The 19,716-nt window shown below is 37.3% G+C and overlaps 1 protein-coding gene across 2 annotated transcripts in view; it reads right to left on the reverse strand.

Moving 5' to 3' along the window:
* Positions 1–19,716, reverse strand: part of Dpp10 (dipeptidyl peptidase like 10) — a 1,579,922-nt gene that overhangs the window by 154,030 nt on the left and 1,406,176 nt on the right. For both annotated transcript variants that reach the window (XM_008834544.1, XM_008834545.2), the window contains exons 6-7: positions 19,627–19,679; positions 19,448–19,529 (exon numbers count right to left, since the gene is read on the reverse strand). In XM_008834544.1, the coding sequence (XP_008832766.1) occupies positions 19,448–19,529; positions 19,627–19,679 (135 nt within the window). The remainder of the gene's footprint in view (positions 1–19,447; positions 19,530–19,626; positions 19,680–19,716) is intronic.

Below are 19,716 nucleotides of genomic sequence, written 5' to 3' on the forward strand. Positions count from 1 at the left end.
CAACCTTTAAAGAACCAACACCAGTGCTACTCAAGCTATTCAATAAAATAAACAGAGAAGGATCACTGCCAAGCTCATTCTACAAAATCTGTGCTGCTGCCCTGATACCAAAACTGTACAAGGACACAAAAAACAAAGAAAGCTGTACACCAAATTCCTGATAAGAAGAGATGCAAGTTTTTCAATAAAATTCTTGTCAACCAAAATTAAAGAATCTCTTATAAAGATCATACACCATAACTATTGATTTCATTCCAGATATGCAAGATCAATTCAATATACACAAATGAATATATTCAGTATAGCGCATAAATAGACTTAAGGAATGAAGCCACATGGTTCTCTCCATCAGTGCAGGAAAGGCTTTCAAAAATTTCAGTATTCTTTCAGGATTAAAATCCTGAATAATACTAGGCATAAATAACTATCATAATGACTCTATACAAAAACTATTGCCAACATTATATTAAATGGGGGAAATACTTGAAGAATTTCCTTTAAAATTTGGAAGAAGACAGGGTACCCACTTTCTCCATTATAGTTTAGTATAATGCTTGAGATAACTTAGAATAACAGACAGGAGAGTGAAAAAAGCACAGTGCATAGGGGAATCCAGTAGTCACATTACCCCTGCTTTCAGACAGCATGATCCTATATTTTAAAGATGCAAAAGACTCCAACAGAAGGCTTCAGGACTTGGTACGCACTTTGAGCATAGAAGCAAGATACAAAAGCAACATGCAAAATCAGTATTTCTTACATTTTCATCCTCTCTCTCTCTCTCTCTCTCTCTCTCTCTCTCTCTCTCTCTCTCGTTTGTGTATATGCACCAAGGTCTGCATATAGACATCAGAGTACAGCTTACAGGAGTTAGTTCTCTCCTTCCACAAGTGAATGAACTCAGGTTTTCAGGGCCTGGTGACAATTACCTTAATCCGACGAGCCATGACCCATCAGGAGCTTTGTTATATACCAATCACCAACTCACGAAGAAAGAAATAAGGAGAAAACTTCTCATTCACAATATCTTCAATTAAAAACAGACAGGAACAAACCTTTATGTGGAAGTAAAAGACCTCTGCAGAGAAAACTTTAAGACACCAAAGAAAGTTATTGAAAAATCCTCTAGAACATGAAAAGATTGCCTATGATTGTAGATAAGCAGAATTAATATTGTGGAAATGGATATATATATATATATATATTCAATAAAATCACAATCAAAATCCTAATGGCCATCTTCTCATAACTAGAAAAAAAAACTCCTAAATTTCAAACAGAGACAAAAAGGCCCTGGATATGCAGAGCAGGCCAGGCCACAGCCGAAAGAGCAATGCCAGAGGCATCACAAGCCTCCATCTCAGCTTACATAAAGTCCAACTCACAGAAGCAGCATGGTGCTGGTGCAAAACAGAAACATGGACAAATGGAATAGAATAGCAAACCCAGAAATAAACCCACCTGCTTTTAATCGTCTGATATAAATGGTTTGGGAATACTAGGTTTCTAAATGTAAAGAATGTAGATCCTTCTCTCTCACTGTTCTAGTTTGATTATCTATTGCTGTAATAAACCCTATATCCAAAATGAAAGAGTTTATTTCAGTTTACTGTGCAGTCCATCCCTGAATGAAGCCGGGGCAGGAACTCAAGGCAAGAACCCGGAGGCAGAAACTGAAGCAGAGACTTTGGAGGAATGTTGCTTACTGGCTTGCTTCCCCTGGCTTGCTCAGCTACATTTCTTAAACAAGCCAGGCCCACCTGCACCATCCAAAGTGGCTGAGCCCTCCTACATGAATTAAAAATTAAGAAAATGGGGCTGGCGAGATGCTGAGTGGTTAAGAGCACTGATTACTCTTGTAGTGAGCCTGGTTCCCAGCACCCACATGGTGGTTAACAACTGTCTGTAGTTCCAGCTCCAGGGGCTAAAACACCCTCTTCTGATCTCCAAGGGCATTGTACAACATGAGTGTACTTATATCCATGAAGGCAATACACTCATATACATAAAATAAAATAAAAATAATAAATAAAATACTTTTAAAAAATAAGAAAATACTTCACAGTCATGCCCACTAGCCAGTCTGGTGCACACAGTTGCTCAGTTGGGGTTCCCTCTTCCCAGATGAGTTTGGTTTGTGTCAAGCTGACAAAAACTGGTCAGCACATTGACCCTAGACACAATTTAATTCTAGTGGATCAAATACTTTAATGTAAGACTTGAATCTTCAGAACTAGAGGAACACATGGGGAAGTTCAATTATGTGTTACGTTTTCTCAATAGAACTCCATTAGTATAGGAATCAATTCCAAGAACTGACAAATGAGATTACTTGAAATTAAGAAGCTTCTACACAGCAAAAGAAACAAATACCAGTGATACCATAATGAATGTGAAAAATATTTTCCAACTACATATTAGAGAAAGGATATATGAGAAAGGCAAAAATTAAACACCAGAAAATAAAACATATCAATCAACAAGTTGGACAATAAACTTAGATGGTTTTCAAAGAAAGAAGTTAAGTGAACCACAAATACTTGAAAAGGTGTTCGACATCCTTAGTCAGCAGTAAATGCAAATTACAGCCATTTTGAGATTTGATTCTATCCTAATTCAAATGGCATTATCAAGAAAAACAAGGACAAGTCTTGGGGAGGAAACAGGTAAAGAAGTAAGTACCGTTATACACTGTTGGTGAGAATGCAGATGGGGCAGCACTATGAAAATCAGGAGGGACAGTCCTCCAAAATCTAAAGATTTAACTACTGTATGACCCAGATACATCACTCCTGGGTATATTCAGAGCAGACACAGTCAACATTAGACAGAGGATCTTCCACATCCATATTCATAGCTGTATTGCTCATAATAGCTCCTAAATAGCATTAGCCTTGATGTCTATCAACACAGTATTGGACAAAAAAATGTGATACAGATATACATTGGAATTTCATACCACTCTAAATCCTGATGTTTGTAGGAAAATGGATGCAGCTGGTAATCAATATGCTAAGTGAAATAATCCAGACTCAGAAAGAGAATATCCTATGCTTCCTCTCATATATGGAGCTTAAGTTTAAAATTAGATAGCTAGGTGATAGATAGGAGGTAGATGATAGATGATAGATAGATGATAGATAGATAGATAGATAGATAGATAGATAGATAGATAGACGATAGATAAATAGATGACAGATACATGTGCATTTTGGTAGATAACGAACTAGAAAGTGGGGGATTTTTAAGGGAGATGGGAAATGGAGAAGCAAATGTAACACAGAGTAGGCAAGCAGAAATGGGGTCTAAATAAAAAATGACATGCAAGTGGAAAGGAGACTACTGGGTGTGCAGGGATACACACAGGGGCAGGAAAGCAGGATGGGGAGGGCAGCGGGAGAGAAGGATCAAACAAAATGTAGTAGGTATGAAAATGTCTTCGAAAGACTATTGCTTTGTCTATTACATTAAAAGCAAACACAAAAACAAAAGTGCATTACAGCTAGGAAATTAAAGGTCAACAAGTGGAATTGGGAACAGGAATGAAAGAGAATAAAATATAATGATAATATCATATTACATAAGTATGCTGCTGCCATGATTAAATCCATGACCCAGTATACTAACAGAAAAAGTAATTTAAAAACGAGAGAGATCACAGTTTAACTGTAACTTATCAGTGCAGCTATTAAATATGAAATGTTTTCACATTTAGATTTTTCTAGTTGTTGGAAAGAAGCTCCTTTTCCACAGCATCTAAATGGCCCCTGGGATTCTTTCTGAAATGAAGGACCCTGACACTGAGGCAGACCACAGTTTCCCCAGGGAGTTCTCAGCATGCCGTTTTACAAAACCTAGTTAATCATTAAAAACTGAGCTCTTCCTAATTGAGATCTCTTCGCCCCAGGGATTGAATATAATAATCAATTTCACCTTAAAGAATAGAATCTTCTTCATATATTAGTGTTCAGTCAGCTGATAGTTTCAGTGTCAGAATCACTATACTATAACCATGTACAGTCAAATCAAGAATAATAGGTATGTAGAGCTGTAATGGGATGGAAGGAGTTTTGTATTTAGGAAGGTTCACTGACTATCATTTATACAGTTGTTCTGTGTAAATGTCCACATAAAGTATGAGTACATTGGATTATGCATGATCTCCATTTAGTTTTAGATCTGCAATACTGAAATGTCTACAATTTACTATTTAAATTCAGGTGAAGTTTAGAATGTAAGATAGGCCAGAGAAATTGCTGTGTAGAAAAACAAATGAAAGAAAGATGGTTTCCTTTGATTTACTATTCCTTTGTACTTGATGCTCAAATATAAATCATGTGAAATGTAGTGAGCTTGGTAGAACTAGAAAACTCTGGATATTCTTTCTGGCCTAAATCTGTAGGCATATTTTACATGAATTAGTCAAGCTTGCTTTTTTTGTTTGTTTCTTTGTTTTTTAATCTTCTCACAGTTGGAATTGATAGATAAAGTTTCAGATTTCTGTTATTCAAAATACTAAGAAATGGTTGGGGAGATGATTCTCTTGTTACAGGACTTGCTGAGCAAGCATGAGGCCCTGAGCTCAGTCTTCAGTACTCACAAAAATGTGTTGGGTGTGGTGGCATGTGACTATAACTCCAGAATTGAAGGGGTGGAAATAGGATCCCTGAAGCTCACTAGCCAGCCGGCCTGGTCTACTTGATGAATTTCAGGTCAATGAGAAACTCTATCTCAAAAGACAAAGTACTTTTTCTTGAACACTGTCTGCACATAAAAGCATGCAACATACATGCAAGTTAACAAAATAAAGTGCTGATATCTAACTTCAAAGTTCATCTCCTAAAGCATTTTTCCACTAAAGCCTGTCCTATGTCCTTAGGTGAGACTCCTCCCTTGCAAGATCAACTTCCCATTAGAAGTCTTTTGTTCTAAGTATCTCCAAAGCTCAGAATCCTTACCTTCATTCTATACCCTGTGAGTTCCTGAATGTCCTAGCTTCACTTTTTATGCTGTGATAAAATACCCTGACCAAAGCAACTTTGCAGGGAAAAAGTTGTCTACAATTCTAGGTTACAGGCCAAGACAAGAACTCAAGCAGCAAGTCTCATCATGTCAACAGTCAAGAGCAGAGAGAAGTCAAGCACCATGCTGCCTGCTCGACACTTAAACTCAGCCATTTTTCTTCACTCTTCCACAGTTCAGGGCTCATACTAGTGCCACCCACAGTGGATGATTAACAATTAAGAGAGTTCCCTGGAGACATGCCATCCGGGCAACCTGATCCAGACATTCGTCGTTCAGAGTCTTTTCAGGGGATTCTAGGTTGTGTCAGGCTGACAATTCATCCAGCAGCCCACAGGAGTACAAAGATTGCCTTCAATAGCCATAAACAGCCTCTTAGCTTAGCGCATAGTGGAACGTCCCCTATGTTGCTCTTGGTCAAAATGTTTTATCACAACAACAGAAATGAAATTAGAGGAAAGATATTTAATAAAACATTGAAACAACTAATGTCTGGGGAAAATGCCTTCTTAGCGCACCGTGGGTGGCTGGCTTTCTTTTTATCTTTGCTTCCTTCCTGGTTCCCTCAGTGCATGTTTTCTTTTCTTCTGTTAGCCTATTTATGTTCATAAGTCCAGCAGTATTTCTACTCACTCTCCAGGGCTTTCCTGACCTAGAAAACGTCAGCACCTTCTAGTTCACATGCTGGCCCAGGCTTCAACTATCAGAGAAGTCAGAAGCATCTCCTTTAATATCCACAGTGGAAAACCCACACTTGCTACCTGCACAGTTCATTATATTCTTATGTGTACTAGGAGGACCCCAGAATTTGAATTCCTGACCAGAGAGTATTTATAGTGCAAGGCATTTAGCAAAGTCAGCATTAGACAAGTTCCTTCTACTAATGCTGGTGCTTACAACTCAGTTCTGAGCATTCACATTGTTCAGTTTACTCTTCACATTAACTTATTCAATAGTAATATATAAAGAAATAAAGAGAAATGTGTATTTGGAAAGAATTTTGGTCTGGAAAGATGGCTCAGTCATTAAGAGCACTGACTGCTGTACAACCAATAGTAAGGGAAAAGACCAGTATTTTTTGAGTATCTATGGTATCCCTGGTCAGCACTCCAAAAGAAGGAGTGGAGCCTATTCCTGGCATTAGGCTTATACTTTGATAGCCTATGGTTCTAGTAGGGACAATATTCCCCATGTTAGAAGGAAAATTTTAAAAATCTCTTTTCATAATGTATATGCATTTTCTTTAAGAAGCTTCTATAGTCATAGATTTACATATGGGTTTTTCTAAAGGCATTTGGTGGTACTTGAACTTAAGAGGAAGACCCCATTGCTGCAGATACTACATACATGAGCTGTAGAACAAAGAAGGAGAAATCAAGCTGGTACTGACTTCAAAGCCTCACCTCTCTATATAATATATTTCATAGTGCTGGAAGGTGCTATGCATGCTACCTGAAGAGAAAAGTAATCATTCTTATCCATCTGTAATTCCTCTGAGCTACAACAACAACTGACCTGGCAAGATATGCCCACTGGTGCAAGAGTAGCACAAATATGGAAATAATTGACTACTGTCTAATTGGATTTAAGGTCTGCTTCATAAGATGAAGCATATATCTGACATTGATATCAGAATTTGGAACTTGAGGCTGGATAGCACACAAGCCATAAGGGCGAGCTCAACACTATTATTCTGATAAATATATAAACTGATACCTAATGACATATTGTTGTACCTACAGATTAAACATCTGTCAGTTCTCACCAGAGAAGCTTTTTTATATGGCAGATGGTGATTCACACAGAGACCCACAACTGGCCAGCACGCAGAGGATATGACTGCAGAGTGCTTAGCCCTGAATAGGACTCCTATATCAAACCTTGTTTCTCAAGGCTCAGGGATCACTGTGAAAGAGGGGCAAAAAGATTTCAAGAATAGAGGTGGTAGATGATCACAACAAAATAGAGTATACTAAACAGCTGGAGAGATACTCACATGAATTCACAGAAATATGGACAGCATGCACAAGTCTCACATAAGCTCAAGACAGACAAAATCCAGCATAGACAAGGGGAAGTGGGGAAGAAACCCCAACCCTTGCTGAGGAGCTATTGGCAACCATGGCTGCTGGGAGGATCAGCCTCATTTAAGGCTGAGACACTTGGTAGGTTGACCAGGCTGCAATGGATGGAGTCACGCTGAAGGGCATTTGGGGACACCTATTCAACTCTACCTATCATCTCTCTCTCTCTATCTATCTATATCTATCTATCATATATAGATATCATATGATATATGCATATATTAGAGTACATGAAATTGAATTGGGTGAAGGTTAGTAAAGGATGTACAGATAGATGAGGGAGATCTAAATACAATCAAAATATATTGCATGAAATTCACAAAAATTCAATTACAAAAAGAATAGCTGGGCATGGTGGTACACTCCTTTAATCCCAGCATTTGGGAGGCAGGGGCAGGTGGATCTCTATGGGTATGATGAGATCAGCTGCCTCAGGCTCCTACCACCATGCTTTCTTTGCCATGATGGACTGTGCCTTGAAACTGTGAAACAAAATAAACCTTTCTTTGCTTAAACTGCTTTTGCCAGGGCTATGCAAGTTTGAGAAAGAAACCCAGTGCTTCATGTATGCTAGGTAAACACTCTTCAAATTCACCTATATCCCCGGTCCCCCAAACTATTTGATCGCATATGAAAATTTATTTCTGGACTCAATTTTATTGTCTTATATGAATATATCAACTTTCTTCCATTTCTAAAATATTTTGATCATCTGGTGTCCTTAAGATTTCTTAGGAATTTTAGGATATCCTTTTTTTATTTCTGTCAAAAATATACCTGGGGCTTTGATAGAGAGTGCCTTAAAACAGTATAATGATTTGGGAAACTTTAACAAAATATCTGATAGTACATTTTGTAACCCATAAAAACAGGTACATTTCAAATTATTTTTCTTCTGTAATTTCATTCCTTTAATCCCAGCACTTGGGAGGCAGAGTCAGGCAGATCTCTGTGAGCTCAAGGCCAGCCTGGTCTACATAGTGAGTTCCAGGACAGCGGGGGTTACAGGGAGACCCTGTCTCAAAAAGACCAAAAAGAAAAAAAAAAAGTCATTTTCATTGTAAAAGCCTTTTGACTCAAAAATTCCTGAGCATTTTGTGTTTTGATGGAACTGTTTTATTCATTTCCCTTTTGGATTGCTGATTGATGCTTAGCAAATCTGCAAGGGAATTATGTATGCTGACTTGGCTTCTTTGTTTTTAGTGTGTGTGTATGTGTGTGTGTGTGTGTGTGTGTGTGTGTGTGTGTGTGTACACTTGTGAGTGGATGCATGCCAAGGTGTTCATGCGGTGGTCAAAGAACCACTTTATGAAGTTTTTTCTCTTCCTTCCACCTTCAAAGACTTCTGAGGAATGAACTCAGATTTGCAGCCTTGCTAGACCGGCAGCAAGTGCCCTTATCCTCTGCCTCTGAGCCATATTACCATCTCCAGTACATTTTTCTTTGCTAATGTTCTTATTCTCCTAAAACGTTTCAAAATCTCTGGAATCATCAGGTTTTCCTACGTAGAATATCATGTCACAATATGATATGATAACAAATAATTGTATGGTTTCTGTTTTAACTGAGTTGCCTTTATTTTTCCTTGTTCAACTGCTTTTGAGGCACTTATAGTGCTATGATGAGAATATTTGCTCATTCCTGATATGAAGAAGAGCTTTCAACTTTCTACTATTAATTATAATGTTCCATGTGGGTCGGTGTATATGGCTTTATGTATTTTTTGCATATATATACATATTTGTATGTATGTGTATATATTATATATATATATAGTTTCCTTAGTGTAATCAATTCATTTGAATTTTGTTTTGTCGAATTCTTCATCATATATTTAGACAACTATGATTTTTTTCCCTTCATTCTGTTATTGTGGTCCTGTATATGATCTGGCTTTCATGTGTGAACTCATGTTTGCCTTATACAAATAAACCTATTTGATCTCATCGTGCTGTCTTCTAATATAATTGACTTGGTATTTTAGCATTTTTTTGAGGACTTTTCTGTCATGTCCGTAATGAATATCAGTTTGTGGTTTACTTTCAGGATCTTTGTTGGACTTTGGTATCCAGGAAAAGCTGGCATCATAGAATGAGTTAGAAAGACTTCCCTACTTTCTTCTGTTTTTGCAAAATTATGAGAGACAATGCATTAATGCTTTGCTCATTGTTTATATTTGGTAGATGGTAGCCCCAGATGGCCTGGAACTTGCTATGAAGACCAGTCAGGACTAGCTCTCACAGATACCTGCCTGCCTTTGCCTCCCAAGTGCTGGGATTAATGGTGTGTGCCATCACCTGGCTACTTGTTATTATTAAAATATTTATTATTTATATTTATGTATATGTGTGTGGGCACAAGAATGTGGGTACCCCTGGAGGCTAGAAAAAGGAGTCAGATCCACAGAAGCTGGAATTAGAGATAGTTGTGAGTCACTCAATCAGGGTTTGAAAACAGAACTTAGGTTCTCTGGAAGAGAAATGAGTGCTCTTTACTGCTGAGTCATCTCTTCAGCCCTGTTCTTAATATTTTAAATGTTTGGCAGAATCCATGGATGCTCTCCAGCTCCATAATTTTTTATTAGTTTTGGTTATTAGTTTCATATATGTACTAGAATTTTGAAGAGGTTTTCTATTTCTTTATGATTTCACCTTGGTGGACTCTGCATTTTCATGCATTATTTATTTCATGTAGATTGTGAAAATTGTTACTGTACAACTGGTCTTAACACTGTGCTGTAACCTGTTTTGTTTCTTTCAGACTCAGTGGTTTTGTGCCTACCTTCACTTCTGATTTGAATAATTTTGCTCGATTCTTCATTTGGTCAAACTAGCTAAAGATTAGATAATTAACTGTGGATCATTTTACATTACATGGAGACCTTGGTTTTCTCTATTGTATTACTTACTTTCTGCTGCTGTGATAGAATACCAGGACCCAAAGCAAGTACGGGACGAAACGGTTTGTTTTAGCTGATGGCTCTGGAGGATCACAGGCCATAGTGCCGTAAAAGGCAAGGCAGCAGGAGCAGCATCACCATTTCAGCCACAGTAGGGAGCCTAGAGAGAAGGACTAAGAAGTGGAGGGGGCTACAAACCCTCAGTGCCTGCCGCGGGTGAGGTGCTTCCTCCAGCAAGGCTCCATCTCCCAAAGATTTCATGACCTTACAAAACCGCCGCCAACTGAGGGCCAAGTGTTCAAAGATATGAGCCAATGGGGTCATTTATCATCCAGGCTACCACATCTATTTTTTCTCTTTTACATTTTCCCCTGCTTTGATTTTTATTATTCTCGTTCATTTGTTAGTTTGGGGTTTACTTTTTTCTGCTACCTTATGTCATAAAATAGGACTACTGATCTGAGATCATTTTTGCTTTATAATATAAGACTCTCAGTTTAGAGCAGAGCATGGTGACACACACCTGTAATCCCATTGCTCGGGCTGATCAGGCAGAACTGCGTATTCAAGGTCAATGTGGGCTACATAGTGAGACATTCTCAAAAGATACTAGTTTTCTTTGGCTTCTACATACAACAAAAGATAAAAGACCATGTGACTTAATAACAAAAATATTTTTCCACATTCTGGAGTATGTGTGTGGACAACAAGGATGAAAGGGAGGGAGAGAAGGAAGGAAGCAGAGAGGGAGGGAGGGAGAGCAGGAGAGAAGGAGGGAGGGTGAGGGGGAGAGAGATTGAGAGAGATTTCTTCCTTGTTTCAAAAGATATCAACCAATTCTTTTGGATTTGGGCTCACCCTACTAGCTCTCCCACACACCAGCACACTCTTGTTAAGGGTGCACTCATATTAAGGGTACACTCTTATTAACGGTGCACTCACAGGCTTTAGCGCATGCAGTTGGGAAAGGCAGAGTCCTTGCCTAGCAGTATTTGTAGGGGCACCGTTCCTCACCTTGGCACCAGGGTACTTAAAAGTCAAGTGCTTTCTACCAAACAAACAAACAAACAACATTTGGCTTGTCAGGGGAGAGGGTTTGCATGAGCAGTGGTGAACAGCTTGAAATAGTGGCTGCTTGTTCCTGCGCCTGCAACTTCAGACCTAAAGTGGCAGTCAATAATAAGAACAAGATCTATATTTGGATTTTAGGATCCTGATGCTCACGGTGGTTCTCACACATTACAGGCATAATCCAGGGTTGTATATGCTCCTACAGATGGGGCTGGTATCGCTGCTGGGCTTCTAAAAGCTGAAGTCAACTGAAATTAACTACAAATTTATACCTAAGTCTTCTTATGGGTATTCAAACTTTCACAGATCCTAGAGATCTGAATAATTACATGTCTACTAGTGTAATTGTTTCCTAAGTGGAAAGACAGAGAGCTGTTGTGTCTTTTGCCCTATCCTTCTAGAATTTTCTCCCATGACATTTCTTTCAACATAACATTTGCTATATCTAAAGTCATGTGTATGCTCACCATCTTCTCTGAACAATGCATTAAAAATGTTTTCAGGGTATTTTCCCCACAAAGTTTTCTATATCCAAATTTTCTTTTCTCATAATTAATGCAATTGAGTGTTCTGTTCACTCACATAAGTTCTATCTCAGACCTTATTCATCACAAATCATGAATCTTTCATCCTGTCTTCTCCAGAACCGGGAATTATTTTGTAGTAATTAAGATTAGGAAATGAAAATTAAGGTTTAGAAATTAATTATCCTGAGTAAGTAAACACTCCAAGACTCTTTAATTTACTTAATGCAGAATCAATTAAAGTATTGTAATGGCTCATATCTCATAAAAATCACACTGGAGTTTGCTGATGACCTCAAATATTGACAAAGCCTGTTATATTTACATGGAAAAGATCATAAGCCACTTGTCTGCATATATCTTTTACTTTACTTGAATTCATGTTTGCATGTACAAAAAATTATAACCTTGATAAATACTGCTTTATTCCTAAAGTTTCTTAAAAGACTTTGAGAAATGTCATTGTAAAGTTGCCAAGAAATGTGGTTTAGTTCCCACAAAGCTGTTGATAGCAAAATTCTCTAAAATATTAAAATTCATATTATAATAGGGTTCTTTTGTATTTTTTGAAGTATCAGTACAAATTAACAACTAAATTACTTATTGTAGATTAGATACTTTTTGGAATGCCTTATATTTATATGAAAGTATTAAATAGCAACAACAAAAATGATTGAGGAGATAGTGCTATTAGCTCCATTCCAATGATGTGAAAATAATCCATATAGAATATAAAAATAGCCAGGTATTGTAACACATGCCTTTAGTCCCAGCATTCAGGAGTATGTGAAATCTGGTGGGGGGCTATAAGAGAGGTGCAATAGGGGAGGAGATCTAAGTATGATCATAAACATATCATACGAAATTTGCAAAAAATTCAATAAGATGATAATAATGTCTTTAAAAGAAAATAAAAGTAAGCCATATAGAAAATACATAATATTCTTAAGTCTGACACCTGCCAAGCAGTATTCCAAGATTATGCATTCAAAAAGTAACTTATGTGATGACCCATAGTTTTATATTCTTAGGGCTTTTAATGGCTGTACTGAAAATATATAAATAAGAACTTGATGGTTATTAAATAAGCCATACACTTCATTGTCAATATCAAATGCCAGTATTTCCAGTAGTAGTCCATTCCTCCAAGAAAATAGACATCACTGGAAGCAGGCTGTATTAGTTACTTTTCCGTTATTGTGATAATACACCATGATCAAAAGCTAGTTTAGGAAGAAAGGGTACAATTCAGCTTGTGGTTTCAGAGGGTTAGAGTCTGTCATAGTGGAGAAGGCATGGCTTCAAGAACAGGAAGCAGAGAGTTCATAGTTCATCCTCACAGAAAGCAGGGAATAGGAAGTAGAGGGAGGGTGTCACCCTTAAGTCTTGCCACTAGTGACATACTTTCTTTAACACGTGGAACCTCCTGAAGGCTCCATAATCTTACCAAAGAATGCCACCAGCTGCAGACCATGGGTTCAAGCACAGATATTTCTTTTTCAAATCACTGCGTTAGGCAAAGTTGTTTCCCCAAAATTCTCTAAGAGCACTAAGTTGAGTTATCTTGCTTCTTGGTTCTGGAATTTCGCCAGTTCTGACTTTGCCTGGAATAATGGACCAGCAACATTGTTCCCACTGCCAAAGGGAAGCACTAAGATCAGACAGCTGCGCACTTCGGCTCACACTCCCTGCAACCCAAGCCCATCCACCACCTTTCCCTGCTTCACCAGGCATAGTCATAGTGGTGCTCCATGCAACCTCGACTGCTGCTCTTTACACCATTGCAATGGACTGGCTCTAGACACAGTCCTATAAATGGGAATCAAGCACAATTTTTAAATTTCCTGCAGGATAAAGGTGAACATATAGAACACCAGTGTACGAAACCCTAAATTCTATCTCCATTTTAAAGCGCTGGCTTGTTTGCTTTATAATTATGCTACCTAGCCATTAAGTGTCAGAGTGACAATGCAGGGTATTTTTCAGGATTTATTTGTGAAATACCATCATAGAGATTTTGAAGCAGCTTTAAAATTAGTGCCTATCAGCTTTGTGTGTGCTTTTCTCAATGATTTTAGTATGAAATTGTTTTCTTAAATTTTAAACTTACTTTATTAGATATACAACTATGCAATTGACATATTAAATAACACATTAGAAATAATTAATATAATATTAGAAGAAAAAAAGGACAAATTTTCAGGTTGAAAAACACCAAAGTCTGGTTGGGGGCATGGTGGGCACCCTCACTTGTGGCCCTTTGGGCCCCTAAAAGGTCTCACTTCCACTATATCTCATGGCACATTTAATGCTTTTTAATTAATTTATTTTTTATTTTATGTGTATGAGTGTATTGCCTACATGTATGTGAGTGCACCCGTGTCATACAATGCCGGTGGAGGTCAGAAAAGGGCTTCGGATTCCCCTGGAACTGGAGTTAAAGCCACCATGGGGGTGCTGGGAATTGAACCTGGGTCCTCTGCAAGAGCAGTCAGGGCTCTTAACCACTGAGCCATCTCTCCAGCCCCAAAACTCATCTTTTTGAAGTGAGTGAATGTCAAACATGAATTCAGTGGCTAATGTATAATTCCTATTGCACTAATGGCCACTGGAATGAAAAAGAAACTCAATTTCAGAATCCCTGTCTCAAATGGACAACACATATTGGGTTATTAGGGAATGTAGAAATGGTTCTTGTTACTTCAATACCAAGAAAGTTGAATTCACATAAGCACCGTGAAAAGTATGCTTTAAAAAATTAGCTTTTCTTATTCTTTTTAAATATTATATTTATTTATTTATGTATGTGTGTACATTATAGACTCTGATCCACATGTGAGGCAAGAAATGCAAGTTTTTATTTTCTGTGATTGGGTGGCCTCGCTTAATATACATTTTAGGTCATCCATTTTCTTGTGAATTTGTAATTTCATTTTTCTAAAGGGCTAAATAGTATTCTATTTAATATATGTGCCAGATTTTCATTATACATTCTTGTGCTGATAAACAACTAGGTTGATTTAATTTCCTTGCTATAGTAAGTAGAGCAGCAATAAACATGATGGTACAAATATCTCATGAGTAAGGTATGGTATCTGGATACAGGGCCATGAGCAAGATAGTTGGATCATGTGGTAGTTCTATGTTTAATATTTTGAGAAAAATCCACACTGATATCGATAATGGCTGTTTTGCGCTAGTTTGGACTCCCACCATGAATAAACAAGTATTCCTCTTTCCCAACAACCTCTCCAACATTTGTTGTCATGTTTCTTGGTAATAGCCTTTCTGACTGACATAAGGTGGCATCTCAAATTAGATTTTATTTATGAGTAGGAAGGTCGGACACTTTTATAAATAGCTGCTGACCACTTTTCTTTCTTTTTTGAAACCTGTATAATTCATTAGCCTATTTGTTAACTGGTAGTTTTATTTCTTCATATTTCATTATTGCAGTTCTCTGTATATTCTCATTATTAGTCTCTTGTCCAATGTATAGCTTGGAAAATGTTTTCCTGTTCTGTGGGCTGTCTATGTACTGTGCTGATAGTGCTGCAGCATTTCAAATTAAGACTTTATTTTCTCAGTGTTAGTTTGTGTAAGTATGTTGGAAAATATAGATCTATTATCCATTTTAAATAGATGCTTCACATATTACACTTGACTCTTAGTTTACATGATTAGGGAATACATTTATCTCCTAAGACACAATGAAGGGCCACATGTCAATAATATTGACAGTGCGTCCAGGTGCTGATACACACAAATATTCCAGCAAGTCCAATATATGATTTTTCACAAAATGAACAAAATGAAAATTATTCTCTAACTTTTCTTTCAACATAACCTATTTCTACTTTTTATCCCCATGCTTATAAAAATACAACTTCTCAAATAATTTTTTCTAATAAAAGTTAAAATAATATCTTTCAGATTAAGGAGGAAAAAAAGCAAAGTTAAAAGTCCTGCTTAACCAGTGGCATATATGAGATGACAACATGAAAAGTGACAATACCCAAGGCCATATGACCTGCCATTGCTAGAGACACCATCTCAGACATACTGACTCTTGGAATAGTCCAAAGACCATATTCTCTCTCCAATGAAAACTAAGTAATGTTTGCTTTTCTGTAGCCTCTTTGTGAAATTATTTGTACCAATTACCCTTTTTATTACTTGGCTTAAGAAACCATTCCTTACATTTAAAAAACTGAGAATGATAAAAATGAGCAGTATTGGATAGCCTATTAAAAATAGTAAAAATTGTCAAAGCATTATAATGGTATTATTATGGTGTAGATATTTTTACTATATTTTAAGGAAATTGAAGGCCAGAGAAAATAAACATCCTTCAGCCCACATGGCTAACATGTTGAAGCATCAATTCCTATTTTTAAATACCAAGATGCTTCTAATCTCAACCGTACTCATTTAATGTGTGTTTCCACACTGCTTTCCATAGTGGTTGCATGATTTTGCAATCCCACAGTGAAAGGTTAGAGTTAAAGCTGTAGTAAAAACCAGGTTGATTAAATTACCGTGAATTCAATTTCATATTTTAGGTTCATTTATCATTTTTAAATCCCTTTACTACTGAAAACATAGTTCCAATTATATAATATAAAACTAGCGGTACCTATTCATCATTCAGGAGTGTGTTGTTTATTCTCCATGAGTTTGTGTAGTTACTAGATACTTTTTTATTGATTTTTAAAAAAGATTTACTGCATGGTGGTCTGATAGAATGCATGGAATTATTTCAATTTTTTTTGTATTTATTGAAGGGGATTTTTTTGTATCTCAGTATGTGGTCAATTTTAGAGAAACTTCAATGAGCTGCTGAATTAAAAGTGTATTCCTTCGTGTTTGGGTAGAATATTTCATAGATGTCTGCTAGGTCCATTTACTGTATGATGTCTTTTAATTCAGATGTCTCTGTTTGCACTTTGTCCAGTTGACCTGTCTATTGGAGTTGGTGGTGTATTGAAGTCATCAACTATTACTGAGTTGGTATTAATCTGTGTTTAAAATCCTATAGTACTGCTTTTATGAAGTTGGGTGCACCAGTTTGGTGCATGTATGTTCATGTTATAATACCTTCTCAGTAAATTGTTCCTTTGATCAGAATGAAGTGAACCTTTTATCTATTCTGCTTAGTTTGAATTTGAAGTCTATTTTATCAGATACCAGAATAGCAATGGCTGCTTGTTTTTTAGTGCCATTTGATTGAAATATGTTTTCCATCCTTCTACCATAAAGTAGTGCCTATATTTGAAAGTGAGATGAATTTTGTTTCCTAATCCATTAAACCATTAAACTACCCTGTGTCTTTTGACTGGGCAGTTGAGACCACTGATTAATTTAGAGTTATTATTGAAAGATATGTATTGGTTACTGTCATTTAACAAAAGAAACCAAATGCTGTTGAAGATATGAAGAAAGGAGAAAGACCTTTCACTAGGGGATTGCAAAATTGTGCAACCACTATGGAAAGCAGTGTGGAAAACTCTTAAAACTAAAAATAAATCTGAAATATAATACTGTTATAACACACTATGGCATGTACCCAAAGGACTCATCCTACTGTAAAATATTTGTACATCTTTTTTTGCTGTTCTTTTCACAATTGCTAAGAAATGGTAACAGCCTAAATGTCCCTCAGTTGAAAAATGGATAATAAAATGTGGTACATTTATACAACACAGTTTTGCTCAGTGGTAAAGAAAGGCAAAATCATGAAATTTTCAGGTAAATGGATGGACCCAGAAGCTGTTATACTAAGTGAAGTAACACAGACTCAGAAAAACAAGCAATGTATGTTCTCTCTCAGTTGTGGATCCTAGGACCAATCCCTTATATGTGAGTATATATCCTGCAGGAGTCAGGAAAATGGAAAGGGACCATGGAGGGGAAAGAAAAGAAAGGGCCTGAGAGGGGGGGTAGTAGGGTACAGATGTTACCAAGGGAGAAATGGGAAAAATGGGGCATTCAACTGGGAATGGAGGACGGAAGGACATACAAGGAAATACAGCGGTATGGGAGAAGAAGGCTCTCAAGAGAGGGATAAGTAATAGGAGAGAGGAAATATCAAGGGGAAAATAGGGGAAATGGGGATATTTTAACTGGGGAGGGAAGGGAGAGGATAGACAGGAAGAGAAAGAAGAGAGAAATAAAGCTTAGATGATGTGCAAAACAGAAGGAAATGTATTAACAGGAAAAAAAAAACTACAAAACTGAAAAAAATGTGTATAATGTGAGAAATACGCATACAATACCTGAACATGTGTGTACTTGAAGTCTATATAATAAGAAACACAGTGCCAAACAGGAGAAACTTTCCTTTGAGCTCTTGGTCAGGACAGTCCAAAATACTCCCAAAATTATACACGCTATTGTCACAGCCCTTGATTACCTTCCAGAACTTGAAGGTAAGACACTATTGCTGAAGACATGACGTATTTTGGACAAAAGACTTGGAGAAATTGATCTGGAACTGATGTGGAAGCCTCCTCCCTGAAGAATAGCTCTCATAGTTGTGGAGAATACTATGCAAGCTACTAAGGTATAAAGCTAATCAATTGTTCAACCTCAGCTTTTAGGTCTAATAATCACAACAATGACTGGCACAACAAACTATAGGGGTGCAGTAGTGGCATTTTCTTTTTTTTTATTTATTATCTTTATTTTATGTGTATGTATGTATTGCCTGCATGTAGGTAAGTGCACCCCTGTCATGCAGTGCCCGCAGAGGTCAGAAGAAGCTGTAGGATCCCCTGGAACTGGAGTTATGGACAGTTGTTAGCTGCCATGTGGGTGCTGGGATTCGAATCTGGGTCTTCTGCAAGAAAACCAGTGTTCTTCACTGCTTAGCCAACTCTCCAGCCCCCCTTTTTTATTTATTATTTAGTAATGGCACTTTCATCCTTGGGGTATTAACAGCTATCTAACTGTACTTAATGCTTTACAATGGGAGGGAACTTGTGTGGCACTGTAAACACAGCCAAATACACGGGACTGGAGTCATCATAGATTCTCGAGAAAACCCAACCTCTGTCACATTCCTAGACAAATGTAACTTCTTAGTGTATGCTAAATGTGGATTTTTATATTTACACCTAAGTATATCATCTCATTACTCATCAAAGAAGCATCATTTTGCAAATAGCTGACAATAGTGGGGAGAAGGAATTATGTGGGCATATGTCTTAGTATCACTAATTTTGTTCTGTTTTCATTATTAATAACTGGTTTGGCTATATATTACTTGATAAACATTTTTTGTCTTGTAATTTATAAAACAGTACTATTGTCATTTAATATAACTTTTTTATTTATTTGTGTATGGAGACATATGCATGTGTGCGTATATGCGTCCTAGTGTGTATGCACGTGTTGGACAGAGCATGACTGCATGTATGTGCATGTGGCTGTGGAAGCCAGAAATCAAAACTGGGTGCCATTCTCTAGTCATCCCTTCTTTAAAAGCATGTATTTCATTTGGACTTAGAACTCACCAATTCAGCTAGGCTGGCTGGACAGCAAGCTCAGTGACTCCACTTGTTTCTGTCTCTCCAGCACTGAGGTTGCAAGCATGTACCACAACCAAGCTTTTTACATGTGTACTGAGGATCAGACTCAAGTCCTCATGCTTGCTTGGCAAACACTTTACACCGAATCATCTCCCCACCCTCATTTATTATATTATTAATTTAGAATATAAGAAAAATAAAGGCACTCTGGAAACATCAAAGACTACGGGATAAATTACATAAGGAAGTAATTTCTGTAAAGGTTTTGCATTAAACCTCAAGGGACAGGATCTGGGGCAGAGCAACACCTGTGCTTACCAGCTGCTGTCCTTGCACACCCCAGGCTGCATACTGCAAGATGGAGTCCTCAACTTCAGGAGGATTCAACTCCCACACCTCCCTTGAAAAGATGTAGATATTTTTATGTGACCAGATTGATATCTATGAGAACATAGCTTGACAATGGATCATAATAAGCAGAATATCTAAGAACTTACCTGGTGTGTATGTTGTAAATCAAATATGAGGCCGTAAACGAATAATGAAAAATCTGAAATAAGAAAGAGCAGAGTCATCTATCACAGTTT

This window comes from Nannospalax galili, unplaced genomic scaffold (genome assembly GCF_000622305.1).
Source record: "Nannospalax galili isolate Female #2095 unplaced genomic scaffold, S.galili_v1.0 scaffold37, whole genome shotgun sequence".
Lineage (NCBI taxonomy): Eukaryota > Metazoa > Chordata > Mammalia > Rodentia > Spalacidae > Nannospalax > Nannospalax galili.